A 21,681-nucleotide genomic window follows, 5' to 3' on the forward strand; every position below is an offset into this window, starting at 1 on the left:
CCTTCCGCTGGTTACTTGGTTCTTTGAGTTGGGTTTGAGTTTGGGTGATCTGAGAAAATATGTTAGTTTGCCTCTCAATCTCATTTTCTGTCATTGCATCAAGTGAATATACTATAGTTTACCCTTAGAAGCATACAATTTGGTCCCATTTTCTGTCACTGCATCTTATGAGTTCTCTTCCTCTGGTTATTTGGTTCTTTGAGTTGGGTTTGAGTTTGGGTGATCTGAGAAAATAAGTTAGTTTGCCTTTCAATCTCATTTTCTGTCATTGCACTGAGAGAATATACTTTAGTTTGCCTTTAGAAGCATACAATTTGGTCCCGTTTTCTATCACTGCACCGAGAGAATATAGTTTAGTTGGCCTTTAGAAGCATAGAATTCAATCCCATTTTCTATTATGGCATCGTATGAGCTTCCTTTCTTTGGCTATTCGTTCCTTTGAGTTAGGATAATTTTGGAATATACTTTAGTTTACCTCTAGAAGCATACAATTTGGTTCCATTTTCTATCACTGCACCGAGAGAATATACTTTAGTTGGCCTTTAGAAGCATAGAATTTGGCTCCATTTTCTAGTATGGCATCGTATGAGCTTCCTTTCCCTGGCAGTTTGGTCCTTGAAGTTAGGATAATTTGGAAATATATTTAAGTTTGCCTTTTAAAGCCCATAGTTTGGCTCCATTTTCTATCACTGCACCGAGAGAATATACTTTAGTTGGCCTTTAGAAGCATACAATTCAGTTCCATTTTCTATCACTGCACCGAGAGAATATACTTAAGTTTACCTTTAGAAGCATACAATTTAGTTCCATTTTCTATCACTGCACCGAGAGAATATACTTTAGTTGGCCTTTAGAAGCATACAATTCGATCCCATTTTCTGTCACTGCATCGTATCAAATCCCTTCTTTATTTCATCCTGTGAGCTGCATATTGGAGTGAATGATGTGACCCTCTTTTATGATGTCTGCTATGTTACCTTAAGGAGTAAAAGCCAATTGTTCCAGTAATATCGTGTAACTTGACAGTGTGTTTATATAAGTCGGCCTCTCGGTCAGTCAGTCAGTCAGCTGCTATTTATACTCACTGCAGGAAGCAACCGATTGACGCATTTTGTGGCCCATAAGATTGAACAGTTTTCCTCAGTTTCCCTTAAAAAGACATCCATGCTTCTAGTTGAGTTGAGGCTAAGGTTGCTGCCTCTCGTCAACTATGTATTTCCGAATGCCAGAAAGGAGACCAGTCGGGTTCTGATGGGTGATATTTTAGGTTCATGGTTCAGAGGAAGGGTCAAACTACCACCAGGGTCATAAAACCACCCATGAAATGACCCACAAAACTCCTATGAAAGCCTTGTCAAATATGTGTTTCTTAGGTTCATGGTAAAGAGGATGGGTCATAAAACCACCCCTGAAATGACCCACAAAACTCCTATGAAAGCCTTGTCAAATATGTGTTTCTTAGGTTCATGGTACAGAGGAAGGGTCAAACTACCCACCAGGGTCATAAAACCACCCCTGAAAATGGCCAAAACTCCTATGAAAGCCTTGTCAAATATGTATTTCTTAGGTTCATGGTACAGAGGAAGGGTCAAACTACCACCAGGGTCATAAAACTACCCCTGAAAATGGCCAAAACTCCTATGAAAGCCTTGTCAAATATGTGTTTCTTTGATTCATGGTACAGAGGAAGGGTCAAACTACCACCGGGGTCATAAAACCACCCCTGAAATGACCCACAAAACTCCTATGAAAGCCTTGTCAAATATGTGTTTCTTTGATTCATGGTACAGAGGAAGGGTCAAACTACCACCCCTGAAAACGACCACAACTCCTATGAAAGCCTTGTCAAATACCTAAGCTTGGATGCTGATATGTTTAAGTATACCCTATTATTTCCCTCATTCATAGATACATTTTCACAGTCGATCTTACGGGCCACAAAAGGAAGCATTGATATATATTTTAACATGTCGGGAGGGGAGACTGCACAAAGGTTGACTGAGGCATTCACCGAGGACCATATGAGTGCTTTGCTGTAATGCTTTGTCTGAGTGAATTCTTGGTCATGGAAACTCATATACAAGTTCTATTAGCATTGATGATATAGAAACACACACACACACACACACACACACACACACACACACACACACAAACACACACACACACACACCACTCTGTCAGCAAGCAGTGTAGAAAAATGAAGTTGATTAGTGAAGTTAAGCTTAGGTGGTGTATTAAGCTGATTCTGGTGAAGCTTATTTGAAAATGTGAAGCTTATTTAGTGACATTTAAAAGCTTACATGACTCATTAAGCTGATGAAGTTGATTAGTGAAGTTAAGCTTAGGTGGTATATTAAGCTGATTCTGGTGAAGCTTATTTGAAAATGTGAAGCTTATTTAGTGACATTTAAAAGCTTTCATGACTCCTTAAGCTGATGAAGTTGATTAGTGAAGTTAAGCTTAGGTGGTGTATTAAGCTAATTCTGGTGAAGCTTATTTGAAAATGTGAAGCTTATTTAGTGATGTTTTAAAAGCTTATATGACTCATTAAGCTGATGAGGTTAATTAGTGAAGTAAAGCTTATTAGGTGCTGCATCAAGCTGATTTTAGTGAAGCTTATGTGAAAATGTGAAGCTGATTTAGTGATGTTTTTAAAGCTTATATTTGGCTCATTAAGCTGAAGTTGATCTAGTGAAGTTCAGCTTTTGTCACGCCTGAAGCTGATTTAGTTGTCAAATTGGTGAGCAGAAGTTAAGCTGAATTGATGAAGTTAAGCTGAATTGATGAAGTTAAGCTGAATTGATGAAGTTAAGCTGGATTGATGAAGTTAAGCTGATTTTGTTAAGTTAAGCTGATTCTGTTAACCCAATGTGGTATGATAAAGCTTGTTAGGTGAGGTTAAGCTGACATGATAGAGCTTATAATTTGACAAGTTAATGGTAAGCTGATTTGATTAAGTTTAGGTGATGTGGTCAAGCTTATCTAGTGTGACAAAAGTTCAGCTAGTGTGATTAAGTCTATTTCAATGTGACACAAGTTCGAGTATGAGAAAGTGCAGTTGGTGTGGTCAAGCTCAGTTCTAGTGTGACAAGGTTTAGTTAGTGTGGTCGAATCTAATCCAGTGTGGTCAAATTCTAGTATGGGAAAGGTTATCTAGTGTGGTCAAATTCTAGTATGGGAAAGGTTATCTAGTGTGGTCAAATTCTAGTATGGGAAAGGTTATCTAGTGTGGTCAAATTCTAGTATGGGAAAGGTTATCTAGTGTGGTCAAATTCTAGTATGGGAAAGGTTATCTACTGTGGTCAAATTCTAGTATGGGAAAGGTTATCTAGTGTGGTCAAATTCTAGTATGGGAAAGGTTATCCAGTGTGGTCAAATTCTAGTATGGGAAAGGTTATCCAGTGTGGTCAAATTCTAGTATGACAAAAGTTCAACTAGTGTGGTCAAATCTAATCTAGTTTGGTCAAATTCTAGCATGATAAATTTCTGGTGTAGTCAAATTCTAGTGTGACGTGTTCCAATAGTGCTGTCAAATCAAATGTAGTGTGATAAAGTTCTGGTGTGGTCAAATTCTAGTGTGGTCAAATCTAATCTACATGGTCAAATTCTAGTGTGACAAAAGTTTAGTTAGTGTGGTCAAATCCATTCTAGTGTGACAAAGTTCTGGTGTGGTCAAATTCTAGTGTGACAGGTGTTCCGATAGTGCTGTCAAATCTAATCTACATGGTCAAATTCTAGTGTGACAAAAGTTTAGTTAGTGTGGTCAAATCCATTCTAGTGTGACAAAGTTCTGGTGTGGTCAAATTCTAGTGTGACAAGTGTTCCGACGATGCTGTCAAATCTAATCTACATGGTCAAATTCTAGTGTGACAAAAGGTTAGTTAGTGCAGCCAAATCTAGTCTAGTTTGACAGGTGTTCCGATCGTGCTGTCAAACCAAATCTACAGTGACATAGTTCTGGTGTGGTCAAATTCTAGTGTGACAAAGTTCTGGTGTGGTCAAATTCTAGTGTGACAAAGTTCTGGTGTGGTCAAATTCTAGTGTGACAAAGTTCTGGTGTGGTCAAATTCTAGTGTGACAAAGTTCTGGTGTGGTCAAATTCTAGTGTGACAAAGTTCTAGCGTGGTCAAATCTAACCTAATATGACAAAACTCTAACACGGCCAAATTCCGTTGACGCCAAACACACACACACTCTCCACCTCAACAAGAGTCCGGAAAGCCTTGCCTCAGTCACCCTCGCTGCCGCCCTCCTCCCTCGCACTAACTAACATCTTCCATTGCCCACGCCCTGCCCTGCCCACACTCACACACCCCACGCTCTGTGACGCAATGGATGAGGGGCTGGTGACTGTGTGTGTGTGTGTGTGAGTGTGTGTGTGTGTGTGTGTGTGTGTGTGTGTTGGGGTTGTCTCATGCCTCGGAGCTAAAGAATGGTCGCTGAAAAGGCTTTGGAAGGGATTGGTAACATAATAATAATAATAATAATAATAATGTTAATAGTTGAAAAAGAAGGAATATAAAAATGAAATGTATTAATAACAATGTCTTAAGAATACTACTACTACTACTACTACTAATAATAATAATAATAATAATAATAATAATAATAATAATAATAATAATAATAATAATAATAATAATAATACATAAATAATGAAACACACTCAATAGAAAACAGAATAATTAAAAATAAAAAAACACTATTAGACTTTATCACTGTAGAGTCTAGTTAAGAAAAACACACACAATCTCCATCCAGTCAATCCCTTCATCCGAGTCTTGTGTGTGTGTGTGTGTGTGTGTGTGTGTGTGTGAGTGTGAGGGGAACAGCACACCTCTTCCAGCAACAAAACACACACACACACACACACATATACGTACACAAACACACACATATACACAGTTCGCCAGGCTGTTCAGTGTGGCACAGAGCCGTGGATGAGTGTGTGGCAGAGTAGTGGTAAGGAGTGGAGAAGAAGGAGGAGGAGGAAGAGGAAGAGGAGGAGGAGGAGGAGGCGTTAACGTATCCTCGCACACGACACAACTAACATAAGATTGGTGATGTATTTTTCTTTAGCCGGCGCTGAGTTGAATGCTAGCTCCCCTCCTCCTCATCCCCCTCCTCCCCTCCCCTTCACCCCCCACACCAGCCGCCCCGGGAGTGGTCTCGGCGGGTCCATGGGGGGGAATCCGCCGCTTCAACAGAGGGTACAGCAAGCCGCCGCGACCGCTGCCGTCAACGCCGCAGCGAATGAACTCTTCTCCTCGTTTGGGTTCAAGAAATAACGTGTCTGTCTGTGTGTCTGTTTGGCCGTCGGCTGTCGGTCTGTCTGGCTGGCTGGTGGTCGGTCTGTCTGGCTGGCTGTCGGTCTGGCTAGCTGGCTGGCTGTTGGTCTGGCTGGCTGTGGGTATTGCAAGTCAGTGTTGTAATCTTTGTTTTTCTGTACAAGTGTTTCTTATTCTACTTGTTGTTCCTTTACTTGTCATCTACCTCCCTCCTCCTCCTCCTCCTCCTCCTCCTCTTCTTCTTCTTCTTTCCTCCTCCTCCTTGTATCTCCTGTTCCTCCTTGCTTGTGAACTACCTCCCGACTCCAAACTCCCTTTCCTATCCTCCTCCTCCTCCTCCTCCTCCTCCTCCTCCTTGTATCTTCTCTTCTTCATGTTCTTCCTTCCTTGTGATCTACCTCCCTTTCCTACTCTCCTCCTCCTCTTCCTCCTCCTCCTCCTTTTCTATCAACTACCTCCTAACTCCTCCCCACCACCTCCTCCTCCTCCTCCTCCTCCTCCTTCGCTTCCTTCTCTTTCCTCCTCTTCCTCTTGTCTTCCTCTTCTTCCTCCTCCTCCTTTTTCTTAATTTGTTTCTGCTACATGTTCTACCCTCCTCCTCCTCCTCCTCTTCCTCCTCCTTCTTCTTCTTCTTCATATTCTTCCTCACTTATCTACCTCCTCCTCCTCCTCCTCCTCCTCCTCTGTTCTTTCCCACACAAAACATTATACACACACACACACACACACACACACACACACACACACACACACACACACAGACACACTCACTTTTCTCCCTCCTCTTCCTCCTCCTCCTCCTCCTCCTCCTCGCCTCTGCCTCGCCAAAACACTCCTGGTTCCAATCTTGAGCAAGCCTGAGCAAGCTTTGTCAACAGTACCTGATTGGAGACGGTCTTGTCACCATGCCTGAGTTGCCAGACACCCCCATAGCCTATTATTATATTGTTATTGTTATAGATGACCGATTGGCATATACAGCAGTGGATCCTCCGTTTTGATGTGATTCTGTTTAACGATTCTGATTCTGATTCTGACACACACAGGAAGAAGTTTAATTAGTCGCAAGTCCATATAGCCTATTGAAATATCACTTCCATTATGAATTTCTTATGTGCTGTTTGTCTCGCTGTAAACTGAGGGTCTGCTGTGCTAATGTCTTATGCTGGGGCCATGTGCGATGGTACGGAACAGATTGGTGTGTGTGTGTGTGTGTGTAATGTGTTTGAAATAGTTGTGTTACCCTTGAATAAGTTGTCCAAGAAACATCCTATGTGTAATGTGTTTTCTGGAATTTAGTTGCGAGACAGAATGGTTTGTGTAATGTGTTTGAAATAGTTGTGTTACCCTTGAATAAGTTGTCCGAGAAACATCCTATGTGTAATGTGTTTTTCTGAAATTTAGTTGCGAGACAGAATGGTGTGTAATGTGTTTGAAATAGTTGTGTTACCCTTGAAAAAGTTGAAGGAGAAATATGCTAAGGTTATTTTTGCTGGAATTAATGCTGAACGTTACGAGACAAGGTGTGTGTAACCATTGAACTATTTGATTGAAGAGACATATGATTAGTATTTATTTTTGCTGGAATTGATGTGCGAAGGTACAGGACGGAATGGTGTATGTAAGGATTGAACTACCTGATTGAAAGACATGTGATTACCAATTACTTTTGTTGGAATTGAAGCGGAAAGTTACGAGACAAGAATGGAGTGTGTAAGCATTGAACTATTTGATTGAGAGACATATTTTCATTATTTTTGCCTGGGATTGAAGCGGAAAGTTACGAGAGAAAATGGTGTGTGTGTGTAATGTATTTGAAATAGTTGTGTTACCCTTGAATAATTTGTCCGAGAACATGCAATGGTTATTTGATTTTTCTGGATTTGAAGCGGAAAGTTACGAGACAGAATGGTGTGTGTGTGTGTGTAATGTGTTTGAAATAGTTCTGTTACCCTTGAATAATTTGATTGAGTTGATTATCTATTTTTGCTGGAATTGAGGCGGAAAGTTACAAGACAAGGTGTGTGTGACCATTGAACTATTTGATTGAGCGACATTATTTTTGCTGGAATGGATGCGGAATTTACGAGACAGTGGTGTGAGTTAGCCCTGTACTAGTTGATTGACAAACGCATTATTACGACTCATTTTGGCTCAGATGTGAAAAGTTACGAGACATAGAATTGTGTACGGAAGCCTTGAAACACTCGATTGATTAAAACCTGTTGGAAAAGGAGAAACATTAGACACCATCCCTTTACTGTGTTGAATGTTTTGATTTGTGAGCCTGTTGGAAAAGGGCAAACACTAGGTATACAAGCTTGGTCCTGGTCTGGGTTGGTAGTCTCACGTGCTTTCCTGATTCTGTAGTTGGCTTTGACTTGAAGGAGAGGCAGTGTTTTCATTTGTGAACCTGTTGGAAAAGGGCAAACACTAGGTACAAGCTTGGTCCTGGTCTGGGTTGGGAGTCTCATGTGCTTTCCTAATTCTGTAGTTGGCTTTGACTTGAAGGAGAGTCACTGTTTTGATTTGTACACCTGTTGGAAAAGGGCAAACACACTTGATCTTGATGTCACAGGTGGCTTAGGATTTCTCCCCAGCCAGACTAGGTACAAGCTTGCGTCCTGGTCTGAGTTGGAAATCTCCCGTGTTTTCCCTGATTCTGGAGTTGGCTTTGATTTGACACTTTCCCACAATCGCTAAAGAAGGAGAGTGAAAAAGTATGTTGCTTGTAATAGAGGCGGCAAAACAGAGCCATTACGTAAACGAAACATTCCGCTCGTACCAAACACAATTTTTTCTTCGTTGACAAGCCAAAGCCTCGTAATCTTACCTAGTTTCTTTAGGGTTCGGAAGAATGACCCATTTCGTTAGTAGTGACATTTTAGCGCGCCGTTTTCTACCCCGCTCCGAGCAATAAGGTCTCACTGCAACCTACATTGAGTTCAAACCAGGCATTATGTTTCGTCAACTTCCCGTTCGTGTCATCCGTGCCGAGCCTAGTGCCGTACGCCCACTAGCCGAAGCTTCTGAAGAGTGCCGAGGCGGTGTGTTAGTTTGTGTGTTCACGGCAGTGCTTGCTTTCCATACAACACTCGTAAAATGATCATCAAAGTAAAATGATCGTCAAACTGCATCCCCGGGTCTCAGTGGTATGGGGGAAGCGTAAACAGTGCATTGTGTCGCGTTAGTGAAATTAGAACAGAAAACAGTAAAAGTGTTCCAGGGTGTTGATGGGGGGGAAACACAGCCTCGTAAAATCAGTATCGTGTGAGTTTTAGTGTTGCGTCAGTGAAATTAGAACACAAAACAGTAAAAGTGTTCCAGGGTGTTGATGGGGGGGAAACACAGCCTCGTAAAATCAGTATCATGTGAGTTTTAGTGTTGCATCAGTGAAATTAGAACACAAAACGGTTAACAGTGTTCGAGGATGAGATGGGGGAAACACCCTCGTAAAATCAGTATCGTGTGAGTTTTAGTGTTGCGTTAGTGAAATTAGAACACAAAACAGTAAAAGTGTTCCAGGGTGTTGATGGGGGGGAAACACAGCCTCGTAAAATCAGTATCGTGTGAGTTTTAGTGTTGCGTCAGTGAAATTAGAACACAAAACAGTAAAAGTGTTCCGGGGTGTCGATGGGGTGGGGGAAACACACCCTCGTAAAATCAGTATCGTGTGAGTTTTAGTGTTGCATCAGTGAAATTAGAACACAAAACAGTTAACAGTGTTCCGGGGTGTCGATGAGGTAGGGGAAACACAGCCTCGTAAAATCAGTATCGTGTGAGTTTTAGTGTTGCGTTAGTGAAATTAGAACACAAAACAGTTAACAGTGTTCTGGGGTGTTGATGGGGTGGGGGGAAACACAGCCTCGTAAAATCAGTATCGTGTGAGTTTTAGTGTTGCGTCAGTGAAATTAGAACACAAAACAGTAAAAGTGTTCCGGGGTGTCGATGGGGTGGGGGAAACACAGCCTCGTAAAATCAGTATCGTGTGAGTTTTAGTGTTGCGTTAGTGAAATTAGAACACAAAATGGTTAACAGTGTTCCGGGGTGTCGATGAGGTGGGGGGAAACACACCCTCGTAAAATCAGTATCATGTGAGTTTTAGTGTTGCATCAGTGAAATTAGAACACAAAACAGTTAAGTGTTCCGGGGTGTCGATGGGGTGTGGGGGAAACACAGCCTCGTAAAATCAGTATCGTGTGAGTTTTAGTGTTGCGTCAGTGAAATTAGAACACAAAACAGTTAAGTGTTCCGGGGTGTCGATGAGGTGGGGGAAACACACCCTCGTAAAATCAGTATCATGTGAGTTTTAATGTGTTGCGTCAGTGAAATTAGAACACAAAACGGTTAACAGTGTTCCGGGGTGTCGATGGGGTGGGGGAAACACAGCCTCGTAAAATCAGTATCGTGTGAGTGTAGTGTGTTGCATCAGTGAGATTAGAACACAAAATCACTAGAAAAACCAAGCTTGTATTTCCGAGGCGATAAGCGCAAGGGAAGAGGAGGATAGGCGAGAGATCTTACGTATTCTTGCGGCTACTTTCAGGATAAGAACAGGAGGGGGAGGGCGAGAGTGCCGATACGTTCTTGCGGCAACTTTTGGTGTGTAGCAACGTAGCAATAGTTAGCAGGGTGCACTTTAGGGAACGCAGAACTCGTGTGTGTGTGCGTGTGTTTGTGTCGTGTCGGAGGAGGTGGGGCCGAGCCAGTGTTGTTGCTGTTGTAATCGATTTAGTGTGCCTGGTAGAGGGTCGGGCGTAGCGAGGGTTGTGTGGCCCTAGACTGATGATTTCCGATGCCATGTTGAAGCCTCGGTGTTTTTTAATTTTTCGTTATTTATTTATTTATTTATTTATTTTTTACAGCAAAGGAGACGGCTCAAGGGTAACAAAAAGAGTGTAGGAAAAAAAAAAAAAAAAAAAGCCCGCTAGTCACTGTTCCCACGATAGACAAAATTAAAGACTGGCCAAAAGAGCGGTCGATTTCGGGTTGGCGAGAGAGGAAAAAAATTAACGAGCGAGTGTCGGAAAGCACGAACAGACCCTAAGCAACCATGACCGACAACCTGGACTTAGTTTCACTCGAGCGTAAATAGATTCTTCCACCTCCACCACGGCCGGCGTTCCTCTCGGCGGAAGACGGAGGAGGAGGAGGAGGTGCGGCGTAGCGGGAGGGCCGACTAACTCACCACAGCGCATATCTCTTAAGGGGGTCAACCTCTTGTACATACATATACTGATAACTAATTATTCTAACAAGACAGAGTACATATATATATAAAAACGCTATATATTATGTTTGACGACTACTGTATTGCCTTTGTAAATGCTTATAATTTGTACATTGACGTAAGGAAGGAAGGAAGGACGGAAGGTCAGTTACGATTTACGGACGTACGCTAACGAGATTTTAACCCCTACCTGTGTGTTTACGTATCCGCCTCTACCATCGTATCAAGTCGCTTGTTTATAGTCCCGCTTCTGTCCCGTTAACGTAGAGCGTAATACCACCACCATCACCGCCAACCCCATTACTGCTTTGTTTGTGTGTTTGTGTGTGTCCGCTGTTGTTGCGTACCAGTGGATGTTAAGCATTTCAGAGTTTATTATCGCCGACTCGAGTGTGCGCTGGGCGGGGCGTCGCGAGCGTAACGTATGTTCGGCATGGGGTCCCTCTATAGCCAGTATTTTAAGACACCCTCAGTTATCACATCAGCTATTTCTAAAGGTCAAAGAAGGGGTCAGTTGGGTTCTAATGAGTGTTTCTTTAGGTTCATGGTACAGAGGAAGGGTCACACTATCACCAGGGTCATAAAACTACTACTGGAAATGCCCACAACTCCTACGAAAGCCTTGTCAAATAGGTGTTTCTTAGGTTCACGGTACAGAGGAAGGGTCAAACTACCACCAGGGTCATAAAACTACCCCTGGAAATGCCCACAACTCCTATGAAAGCCTTGTCAAATAGGTGTTTCTTAGGTTCACGGTACAGAGGAAGGGTCAGACTACCACCGGGGTCATAAAACTACCCCTGGAAATGCCCATAACTCCTATGAAAGCCTTGTCAAATAGGTGTTTCTTAGGTTCACAGTACAGAGGAAGGGTCAGACTACCACCAGGGCCATAAAACTACCCCTGGAAATGACCACAACTCCTACAAAAGCCTTGTCAAATAGGTGTTTCTTAGGTTCACGGTACAGAAGAAGGGTCAGACTACCATCAGGGTCATAAAACTACCCCTGGAAATGACCACAACTCCTACGAAAGCCTTGTCAAATAGGTGTTTCTTAGGTTCACGGTACAGAGGAAGGATCAGACTACCATCAGGGTCATAAAACTACCCCTGGAAATGCCCACAACTCCTACGAAAGCCTTGTCAAATAGGTGTTTCTTAGGTTCACGGTACAGAGGAAGGATCAGACTACCATCAGAGTCATAAAACTACCCCTGGAAATGCCCACAACTCTTACGAAAGCCTTGCCCAACTGGTGTTCTTGGGCGATGAAATGTCGTATGATACTTCCCTGTCTGTCTGCTTATACTCCACCCCAGACAATTTATATGAGCGCGCGGAAAAGGCAAATTTGTGGAGTGAATTTCTCTCGGCATGTGTTAAGGTTACGATCCCCCGTCTGTCTGTTTATGTGGAACCCCAGGCAGTTTACATGAGCGCGCGGAAAAGGCGAAATCGTGGGTTGAATTTTGTTTGGCGTGTGTTTAGGTTACGAGACAGAATATCAAACTTACTAACAGACTTATGGCTATGGGAAAAATGTAAATAATATAGAAGGACGCTTGGTAACGGAATGCCGTCAAACAGTGACCTAACTTAACCTAACCCATCTGAGGGAAACTGAAATAAAACTCAAAATATTAAAGTTACTAATGTATTTCTAGCAATGGGAGAAATGTAAATAATATAGAATCACGCTTGGTATAGAAGAACCACCAAAAAATAGCCTAACATGGTCCCTAGTGGCTAAAAGTGACTGCGTTTTAACTGAACCTTAATAAAACAGGATATCAAAGTGACTAATGTATTTCTGGGCTTGGGAGAAATGTAAATAATATAGAATCACGCTTGGTACAGAAGACCCACAAAGAAATAGCCTAACATGGTCCCTAGTGGCAGAAAAGTGACTATGTACTAACCTAACCTAACCAAACCCAGCTAAGAAAAACAAAATAAAACAGAATATCAAAGTTACTAATGTATTTCTGGCAATGGGATAAATGTAAATAATATAGAATCACGCTTGGTACAGAAAAGCCACCAAAAAATAGCCTAATATGGTCCCTAGTGGCTAAAAGTAACTGCATTTTAACTGAACCTTAATAAAACTCAAAATATCAAAGTTACTAATGTATTTCTAGCAATGGGAGAGATGTAAATAATATAGAATCACGCTTGGTACAGAAGACCCACAAAGAAATAGCATAACATGGTCCCTAGTGGCTAAAAGTGACTGCGTTTTAACTGAACCTTAATAAAACAGGATATCAAAGTGACTAATGTATTTCTAGCAATGGGAGAGATGTAAATAATATAGAATCATGCTTGGTACAGAAGACCCACAAAGAGATAGCCTAATATGGTCCCTAGTGGCTAAAAGTGACTGCGTTTTAACTGAACCTTAATAAAACAGGATATCAAAGTGACTAATGTATTTCTAGCAATGGGAGAAATGTAAATAATATAGAATCATGCTTGGTACAGAAGACCCACAAAGAGATAGCCTAATATGGTCCCTAGTGGCTAAAAGTGACTGCGTTTTAACTGAACCTTAATAAAACAGGATATCAAAGTTACTAATGTATTTCTAGCAATGGGAGAGATGTAAATAATATAGAATCACGCTTGGTACAGAAGACCCACAAAGAAATAGCCTAACATGGTCCCTAGTGGCAGAAAAGTGACTGCGTTTTAACTGAACCTTAATAAAACAAAATATCAAAGTTACTAATGTATTTCTGGCAATGGGAGAAATGTAAATAATATAGAATGATGCTTGGTATAGAAGAACCACCAAAAAATAGCCTAACATGGTCCCTAGTGGCTAAAAGTGACTGCGTTTTAACTGAACCTTAATAAAACAGGATATCAAAGTTACTAATGTATTTCTGGCAATGGGAGAAATGTAAATAATATGGAATCACGCTTGGTACAGAAGACCCACAAAGAGATAGCCTAACATGGTCCTTAGGGCCAGAAAAGTGACTACGTACTAACCTAACCAAACCAAACCCAGCCAAGAAAAACAAAATAAAACAGAATATCAAAGTTACTAATGTATTTCTAGCAATGGGAGAGATGTAAATAATATAGAATCACGCTTGGTACAGAAGACCCACAAAGAAATAGCCTAATATGGTCCCTAGTGGCAGAAAAGTGACTACGTACTAACCTAACCTAACCAAACCCAGCTAAGAAAAACAAAATAAAACAGGATATCAAAGTGACTAATGTATTTCTGAGCTTGGGAGAAATGTAAATAATATAGAATCACGCTTGGTACAGAAGACCCACAAAGAGATAGCCTAATATGGTCCATAGTGGCAATAAGTAACTGCGTTTTAACTGAACCTTAATAAAACAGGATATCAAAGTGACTAATGTATTTCTGGCAATGGGAGAAATGTAAATAATATAGAATCACGCTTGGTACAGAAGACCCACAAAGAGATAGCCTAATATGGTCCCTAGTGGCTAAAAAGTGACCATTTTAACTGAACCTAAATAAAACTCAAAATATCAAAGTGACCAATGTATTTCTAGCAATGGGAGAAATGTAAATAATATAGAATCACGCTTGGTACAGAAGACCCACAAAGAGATAGCCTAACATGGTCCCTAGTGGCAGAAAAGTGACTACGTACTAACCTAACCAAATGCCAAAACCGAAGTCTGATATTGCAAAAAATGACTATGTATTAACCTAACTTAACCAAACCCCGCCGAGGCTAACCCCAAAGAAACCGAACACAACACCCGCACCAACGTAGCCAGATTATCGTACGCATGACACTGTATTTTCCGTTTTCTGGCCCATAAACATCGCAAAAAAGAGCGTCAATAAGTACAGATTTTAACAGTGATTATAAATGCATATCGTTAACTTTGTGGTCCCCTTCTCCTATAATTCCTGGCGGAGTGGAAAAATTTGGGCGGCTTTTCCGATACCCTAAGCCCCTGTCCACCCAGCAGTGAATGGGTACCAGGTATTAATCGGGGGTTGTGTCCTGTCTCCTGGGATCTGTTGCCTTCCCTTTCTGTCTCTCTCCGGCACATGACCACAGATGTTGCGCCGACTAAACCAAACTTTCCAAACTTTTCCTATAATTCCTCCCCCTTCTGTCTCTCTCCGGCACATGACCACAGATGTTGCGCCGACTAAACAAAACTTTCCAAACTTTTATCTCTGTGGGTGCGATAGTTTTGAGTCCGAAATCGGCGAACTTACGCATAACATCATATTTTCCGTTTTCTGCCCCATAAATACTGCAAAAAAGAGCGTCCATAATTACTGATTTTAACAGTGATTATAAATGCATACCGTCATCTGTGGGTGTGATAGTTTTTGGCTCGGAAATCGTCGAACGCAATACAGCAAGTACGACAATCTGGTGACGTTGACCCGCGCTCACTTTTCCCGTTTATTACTGTTTTCTATTTTTTATTTTATTTTTTTATTTTTTTCCGGCTGACGAGAGGGAGGCGTCGCAGCCCCAGAGATGCGTGACACCGGAGGGGAAGTATTGCGTAGTGGTGCTTGTCGCTGTTGTTTTATGTCTGTCTCACACGGTGTTTGTTATCCCCCCCCCACACACCCCCACACACCCTCCCCTCGCACCCCTCCCTTACGTTATGAACTAGGTCACACACACACACCCTTTCTGACTCCTCACGCCCCCGTACACACCCTATTCTGCTCCCCGCACCCCTTCTTTCACCCTATCCATTAACTAGGTCACACGCACACCTTTTCTGACCCCTACGCTCCCTTACACCCCCCGTTACACACTCTATTCCTCTCCCCGCACCCCTTCTTACACCCTATCCTTTAACTAGGTAAAATACACACCCTTTTCCAACCCTAATGTAACCTTATAATCCTCCTCCTCCTCCTCCTACTACTACTACTACTACTACTACTACTACTACTACTACTACTACTACTACTACTACTACTTTAACTATGCACATACTAACTCACACACCTTTCTCCCTTCCCTCTTTCCCTCCCTTTCTCTCCCTCCCTCTCTCCCTTGCCCTAAAGATATCCAACACATCTCCCTCACTCCCTCTCCCTCTCTCCCTGAAAATATCAAGTGACTTAGAGAAATCTGAAGGATATTACAGCACTTTACAGCCTACGAGTCGCACTTTCACCCTCTCGCACACTCCCCGCTGTGGCCGAGACAAACAGCTCTCGGCCCGGCGTAAAATTCTCCTCCCCAAGTGTGGGTTTGACGTGGAAAGCACCTCCTTGTTACGTTTGTACCCCTCAGGAGAAATGAGTGCGTGTTCTCTGCACTGAAATGTATAGATGAGGCAATATCAGTGGTATTGAGTTGAAGGGAAAGGTATTTCTTCCTCTCTCCATATATATTTCAAGGAGAATTAGTAAAGATTGTGTGTTATCCATATTGAAATGTATAGACGATGTGACTCCAGTTTTATATACAAGACACTGCTCCTGTAAAATACACTGTCATCTTCTTAAAAATATCTTGTGCCAAACTCTCGGCCTCAAAAGAAAACATATGAACTAATTTCCGTGGTTTCAGATGGAAGAATAGATGAAAAAATAGCCTACCTAAGTAAAAATAATTATTCAACCACCGAAGACGATACTTGATGTTTTGAAGCGTTAAAAAGCATTCTTTGAGGAAGAGCTCACTGGATATGGTCACAGTAGTTGCGGCGCTGTTGACATATAAACACATGGAGATAAACCCCATGAATGAGGGCAATGACTCAGTCCACACTCGCCTAGCTTGGGTACGATCACACCGCGGCCAAACCCATTACAGACTACCATCGCAGCGACTCGTATGCGGTAAAGTACAGTAAACGCAATAATATAAGACTGTAGATGCTGTAGTTTGTATCTTGTCTCCCTTAAAAGTGTGTGTGTGTGCGAGTGTACGTTAAAATGAGTATATATATATCGTGTGTGAGTGTGTGCGTGTATGTGTGTGTGTGTGTGTATGTGTGTCTAGATCACCAAACTCTAACTGTTCTTGTTGTTAATTCTGAAGTTGTTAATTATAGGACTAACCGAAGGGAGGATGATCGAAAATGTAAAGACTCCAAATATATTCCGAAGGCCGCGCGATCGTAGTGAAGGAGAGTTAAGGATTACGTAGTGGGTAGGGGCAGCGCCTGTACGTAGCAAGTGTCCAAGAAGTGCGTAGTGAGGAGATCCCAGCGTACGTAGATGATGTGAGCGTAGCAACCTGAACCGTACCCACCACCACCACCACCCGCACATACGAAACATTTACGACACAAACACTTACGTAATCTAACTTAGCCCCCATAACCACATCTACCACCACTGCACATACGAAACATTTACGACACAAACACTTACGTAATCTAACTTAGCCCCCATAACCACATCCACCACCACCCGAACATACCTAAACATTCGTAATCTAACTTAGCCCCCATAACCACATCCACCACCACTGCACATACGAAACATTTACGACACAAACACTTACGTAATCTAACAGCCCCCATTACCACATCTACCACCACTGCACATACGAAACATTTACGACACAAACACTTACGTAATCTAACTTAGCCCCCATAACCACATCTACCACCACTGCACATACGAAACATTCCCAACATAGACACATGCGTAAGATAACTTAGCCCCCATGACTGTACCCACAAACACTCACATTCGAAAACATTCCCGACACATACGTAAGCAAATTCAAGCATTCTACGACCATACCCACAAACACACACATACGAAACATTCCCGACACAAACACATACATAATCTAACTTCGCCCCAGTGACCGTACCCACAAACACACACACTTGAAAACACTCCCGATACACATACGTAAACAAAACTCAAGCATCCTACGACCGTAATCACAAACACACGCACTCATAAACAAACACAGCACACAAACGTAAACAAAACCTTCGCCGATTTGACTACGAGCGGTGTTTTAAAGCGTCCGCCAACCACACCCACGCACACATTGATAAACAAACTCGAAACGATGTAAAAAAAACGTCATTGAACTGGAAATATCAAACGCAGAAACACAAACAACAACAAAAAAAAAACGTAGGAAGTCCAAACGAACGTTACCAATCCCTTCGGCCGTAATAAAAAAAATTAAAAAAACACGCCATAGAACATTAAAACACACAAACACTGACAAACATAATCCCATCCCACCTTACCTCAGCGCCTAACACGGGCAACCGCATACGTTTGTTCGTTCGTTGATTCGCTACACGGGTTGAGCCAAATGGATGAGGTGCATTATCCGTGTGGTTGAGAGTTGGCCAGCCGTGTGTGTGTTTGTGTCAATCACCAGTCAGCGGATCACGATTGATTGGCGGCCGAGTCCTCGTCTCTCCGTAACCCCAAATGTCGCTCGGAAATCCTGATGTCGCTTTTGTTTATGCTCGGAAAGTGACGCGATTTTGACTTGTAAGCTAAAACTGGTCTTTCTCATTCCTAAATTATTCCTGTATCCAAATTTTTGTCTAGTATTGTTTTTTTCATGTTCTGTCTCATTTTAAAATCGATCTTAAGAGTACTCGTAAACATCACTTTCAGAGTACTCACAAATTCGATGGAGTTTGTCTCATTCTAAAATTGATCTTGAGAGTACTCGTAAACATCACTTTCAGAGTACTCACAAATCTATGGAGTTTGTCTCATTCTAAAATCAATCTTAAGAGTACTCACAAATCTATGGAGTTTGTCTCATTCTAAAATCAATCTTAAGAGTACTCACAAATCTATGGAGTTTGTCTCATTCTAAAATCAATCTTAAGAGTACTCACAAATCTATGGAGTTTGTCTCATTCTAAAATCAATCTTAAGAGTACTCATAACATCACTTTCAGAGTACTCACAAATCTATGGAGTTTGTCTCATTCTAAAATCAATCTTAAGAGTACTCACAAATCTATGGAGTTTGTCTCATTCTAAAATCAATCTTAAGAGTACTCACAAATCTATGGGGTTTGTCTCATTCTAAAATCAACCTTAAGAGTACTCACAAATCTATGGAGTTTGTCTCATTCTAAAATCAATCTTAAGAGTACTCACAAATCTATGGGGTTTGTCTCTTTCTAAAATCAATCTTAAGAGTACTCACAAATCTATGGAGTTTGTCTCATTCTAAAATCAATCTTAAGAGTACTCGTAAACATCACTTTCAGGGTAAAAACAGAAGCGTGAGGTGCTGGAAAAAGTCTTACCAGGTACATATATCTATTAACTCAGCTGGTATTGTATTGACTAGGCTATACAAGCTGACATAACACATAACAGGAGGCTAGTTAACAGGATACAGGTAGGGGATGATACATGATTGTGAGGTGCCCAGAAAACTGTTACCAGACACATTTATGTATTGCCTCTTGTATGAACTAGGCTAACAGGCTGAGAAAATACATAATAATCTAGTAATACAGGGTTAGGTTATGTGTAAGTCTGAGTGGTACGACTTTTCCGACACCATACGAGAAGCAATGATTTTAAAAGCAGTTGATATATTAACATTAACTCGAATTATGTTAACTAGGCTATACAGGCTGAGAAAATACATAATAATCCACTCAATACAGGCTTAGGTAATGCGTAACTCTGAGTGGTACGACTTTTCCGACATCATACGAGAAGCAATGATTTTAAAAGCAAATTCGATATATTAACATTAACTCATATTCTGTTTACTAGGCTAACAGGGTGAGAAAATACATAATAATCCACTCAATACAGGCTTAGGTAATGCGTAAGTCTGATCGGTACGACTTTTCCGACACCAAACAAAGAGTGATGATTTTAAAAGCAGTTGCTATATTAACATTAACTCATATTATGTTAACTAGGCTATACAGGCTGAGAAAATACATAATAATCCACTCAATACAGGCTTAGGTAATGTGTAAGTCTGACCGATACGACTTTTCTGACGCCAAACAAAAAGTGATGATTTTAAAAGCAGTTGATATATTAACATTAACTCATATTATGTTAACTAGGCTATACAGACTGAGAAAATACATAATAATCCACTCAATACAGGCTTAGGTAATGCGTAAGTCTGACCGATACGACTTTTCCGACACCAAATGAAAAGTGATGATTAAAAAGCGCAATCGATATATTAACATTAACTCATATTGTGTTAACTCGGCTATACAGACCGAGAAAATACATAACAATAGCCTAGATGACACAGTACAAGCGTAGGTAATATATATCGCGACCCGTACGACTTTTCCGGCAAAATACGAGAAGAAGTTACGATTCAAAACCAGAGTCGGGGTTACGGAGCGACGAGGGAACGGCCGGCAGCGACTTCAAGGCTACGGGAGTGTACTGTACATAACTATATACCGGTTTGTGCTTGTCTGTTTATGCGTACGTATCCATGCGGGTGCCAGGCCACGCGCATGTGTTCGTACAGAAGGAAGGTTATCAATACATGCATCGGTGTGTGTGTGTGTATGTATATTCTTTGGTAGCGATGTAGCGTGACACAATTGGGTTGAAAGGGCGTGAGCTGCCCCTTCGTTTCTCCCTGTTACAACCAACCTGTACACAATAAAGCTGTAAAGTTACGTGTGGGTGTGTTACTGAAACCCTTCCGGCGTACACTCATTCACTCGCATCCCCCACTCGCCAATCCAGCTAGTTATTTTTTTTTTCGACTATTGTTTACGCACTTTGATTTTTACGCCTTCTATCTCACTCGCTCACTCTCTCTCTCTCTCTCTCACTCACAAGCTCGCACAATCACACACTCACTCTCTCACTCACAAGCTCGCACAATCACACACTCACTCTCACTCGCCTGGCCAGATATTTAATTTTTTCAACCATCGTTTACATACTTTAAATTTTACGCCTTCTCTCTCTCTCTCTCTCTCTCTCTCTCTCTCTCTCTCTCTCTCTCTCTCTCTCTCTCTCTCTCTCTCTCTCTCTCTCTCTCTCTCTCTCTCTTAGTTCCTCGTTCTTCCTTCTTCTCTTCCTTGCTCTCTCTCTCTTTCTTTTTTTTCCTCCTCCTCCTCCTCCTCCTCCTCCTCCTCCTCCTCCTCCTCCTCTTCCTCCTCCTCTTCCTCCTCCTCCTCCTCCTCCTCCTCCTCCTCCTTACTCACTCACTCACTCACTCGGCTAACTCATACTTATCACATTATCTTTTACTGATGATAATGTATTAGCAGATTATTATTATTATTATTATTATTGTTATTATTATTGTTATATGTATTTTCTTTATATATCTTTCCTTTTCACTATAATATGTTTCAGTAGTAGTAGTAGTAGTAGTAATAGTAGTAGTAGTAGTAGTAGGTTAAAATTTACTTATCAACCCATTCTTAAATCACTTATAAACTCCAGTCATCCATAAACCACCAAATTATTCATCCGTTTCAACCACTCATCCATCAAAACACACATTCGGTTGACCTATGATGACCTCAAGTGACCCCCCAGGCCGTCAGTGTCAGCTTGGCGTGTGTGTGTGTCTTGCTTTCCCTTGTGTGTGTGTGTGTGTGTGTGTGTGTGTGTGTGTGTGCGTGTGTTTCTCCCTCTCACTTAGCTCGCCAAGGCCTCTGAGTTACGTAAGTTCTGTGATTTTTGTGTCTGTAGTTTCTTGGAAGGGGACTTGGCAAGGGTATGTTAGTGTGTTGCTTGTCATGGTATTGGCTAAGGCTTATGTGCTTTTAAAAGGGGCTGAATCTCTTTAAATAATACTCTAAGTCTCTCTAGTAAGCATAAGGGATTGGAATACATTAGCTGTTTATAGGATTTTAAGGGTTTGTAATCTTTTCAAATAGTTCTAAGGCTTATGTGCTTTTAAAAGGGGCTGAATCTCTTTAAATAATACTCTAAGTCTGTCTCGTAAGCATAAGGGATTGGAATACATTGCTTATAGGATTTTAAGGGCTTGTAATCTTTTCAAATAGTTCTAAGTCTATGTAGTAACCTTAAGGGATCAGAATACATTGCTTATAGGATTTTAAGGGCTTGTAATCTCTTTAAATAATATAAATCTATCTAGTAAACATAAGGGATTGGAATACATCAGCTGTTTATAGGATTTTAAGGGCTTGTAATCTCTTTAAATAATATAAATCTATCTAGTAAACATAAGGGATTGGAATA

The 21,681-nt window shown here is 41.4% G+C and overlaps 1 protein-coding gene and 5 long non-coding RNA genes across 13 annotated transcripts in view; 4 read left to right on the forward strand and 2 right to left on the reverse strand.

The window, feature by feature from the left end:
- LOC126984422 (uncharacterized) overlaps positions 1 to 3,411 on the forward strand; it is a 5,894-nt gene extending 2,483 nt beyond the window's left edge. Inside the window, exons 1-3 of the long non-coding RNA XR_007736720.1 lie at positions 1 to 2,348; positions 2,468 to 3,291; positions 3,327 to 3,411. The exon at positions 1 to 2,348 is cut by the window's left edge and continues 2,483 nt beyond it. This is a non-coding gene — a long non-coding RNA (uncharacterized LOC126984422). The remainder of the gene's footprint in view (positions 2,349 to 2,467; positions 3,292 to 3,326) is intronic.
- The window catches only part of LOC126984408 (dynamin-like), a 51,199-nt gene extending 45,288 nt beyond the window's left edge, over positions 1 to 5,911 (forward strand). The window contains exon 17 of the mRNA XM_050838037.1: positions 5,156 to 5,911. Coding sequence (XP_050693994.1) covers positions 5,156 to 5,291 — 136 coding nt within the window. The 3' untranslated portion in view covers positions 5,292 to 5,911. The remainder of the gene's footprint in view (positions 1 to 5,155) is intronic.
- Positions 5,912 to 7,163: 1,252 nt separating this feature from the next.
- LOC126984418 (uncharacterized) lies at positions 7,164 to 8,718 on the reverse strand. Its single transcript, XR_007736703.1, has 2 exons — positions 7,705 to 8,718; positions 7,164 to 7,578 (listed from the first exon to the last, which is right to left on the reverse strand). It is a non-coding gene; the product is annotated as an uncharacterized LOC126984418 (long non-coding RNA).
- A 16-nt stretch (positions 8,719 to 8,734) lies between these two features.
- Positions 8,735 to 12,419, forward strand: LOC126984413 (uncharacterized). Of its 5 annotated transcripts, none has more exons than XR_007736680.1 (3): positions 8,735 to 9,139; positions 9,350 to 9,453; positions 9,559 to 12,419. It is a non-coding gene; the product is annotated as an uncharacterized LOC126984413 (long non-coding RNA). The 5 variants fall into 5 exon arrangements; XR_007736681.1 differs by having other exon boundaries at positions 8,735 to 9,034; XR_007736678.1 differs by having other exon boundaries at positions 8,735 to 9,453.
- LOC126984409 (uncharacterized) lies at positions 11,895 to 19,412 on the reverse strand. 4 transcript variants are annotated; one of them, XR_007736659.1, is made up of 6 exons: positions 19,279 to 19,412; positions 16,995 to 19,123; positions 14,024 to 16,936; positions 13,375 to 13,874; positions 12,924 to 13,224; positions 11,895 to 12,621 (listed from the first exon to the last, which is right to left on the reverse strand). It is a non-coding gene; the product is annotated as an uncharacterized LOC126984409 (long non-coding RNA). The 4 variants fall into 4 exon arrangements; XR_007736660.1 differs by having other exon boundaries at positions 16,995 to 18,378; positions 18,549 to 19,295; XR_007736661.1 differs by having other exon boundaries at positions 16,995 to 18,450; positions 18,549 to 19,295.
- LOC126984410 (uncharacterized) lies at positions 18,991 to 20,132 on the forward strand. The gene is made up of 2 exons (XR_007736662.1): positions 18,991 to 19,139; positions 19,294 to 20,132. It is a non-coding gene; the product is annotated as an uncharacterized LOC126984410 (long non-coding RNA).
- Positions 20,133 to 21,681: the final 1,549 nt, after the last annotated feature.

The sequence above is a fragment of the Eriocheir sinensis genome, chromosome 57 (assembly GCF_024679095.1).
Source record: "Eriocheir sinensis breed Jianghai 21 chromosome 57, ASM2467909v1, whole genome shotgun sequence".
Lineage (NCBI taxonomy): Eukaryota > Metazoa > Arthropoda > Malacostraca > Decapoda > Varunidae > Eriocheir > Eriocheir sinensis.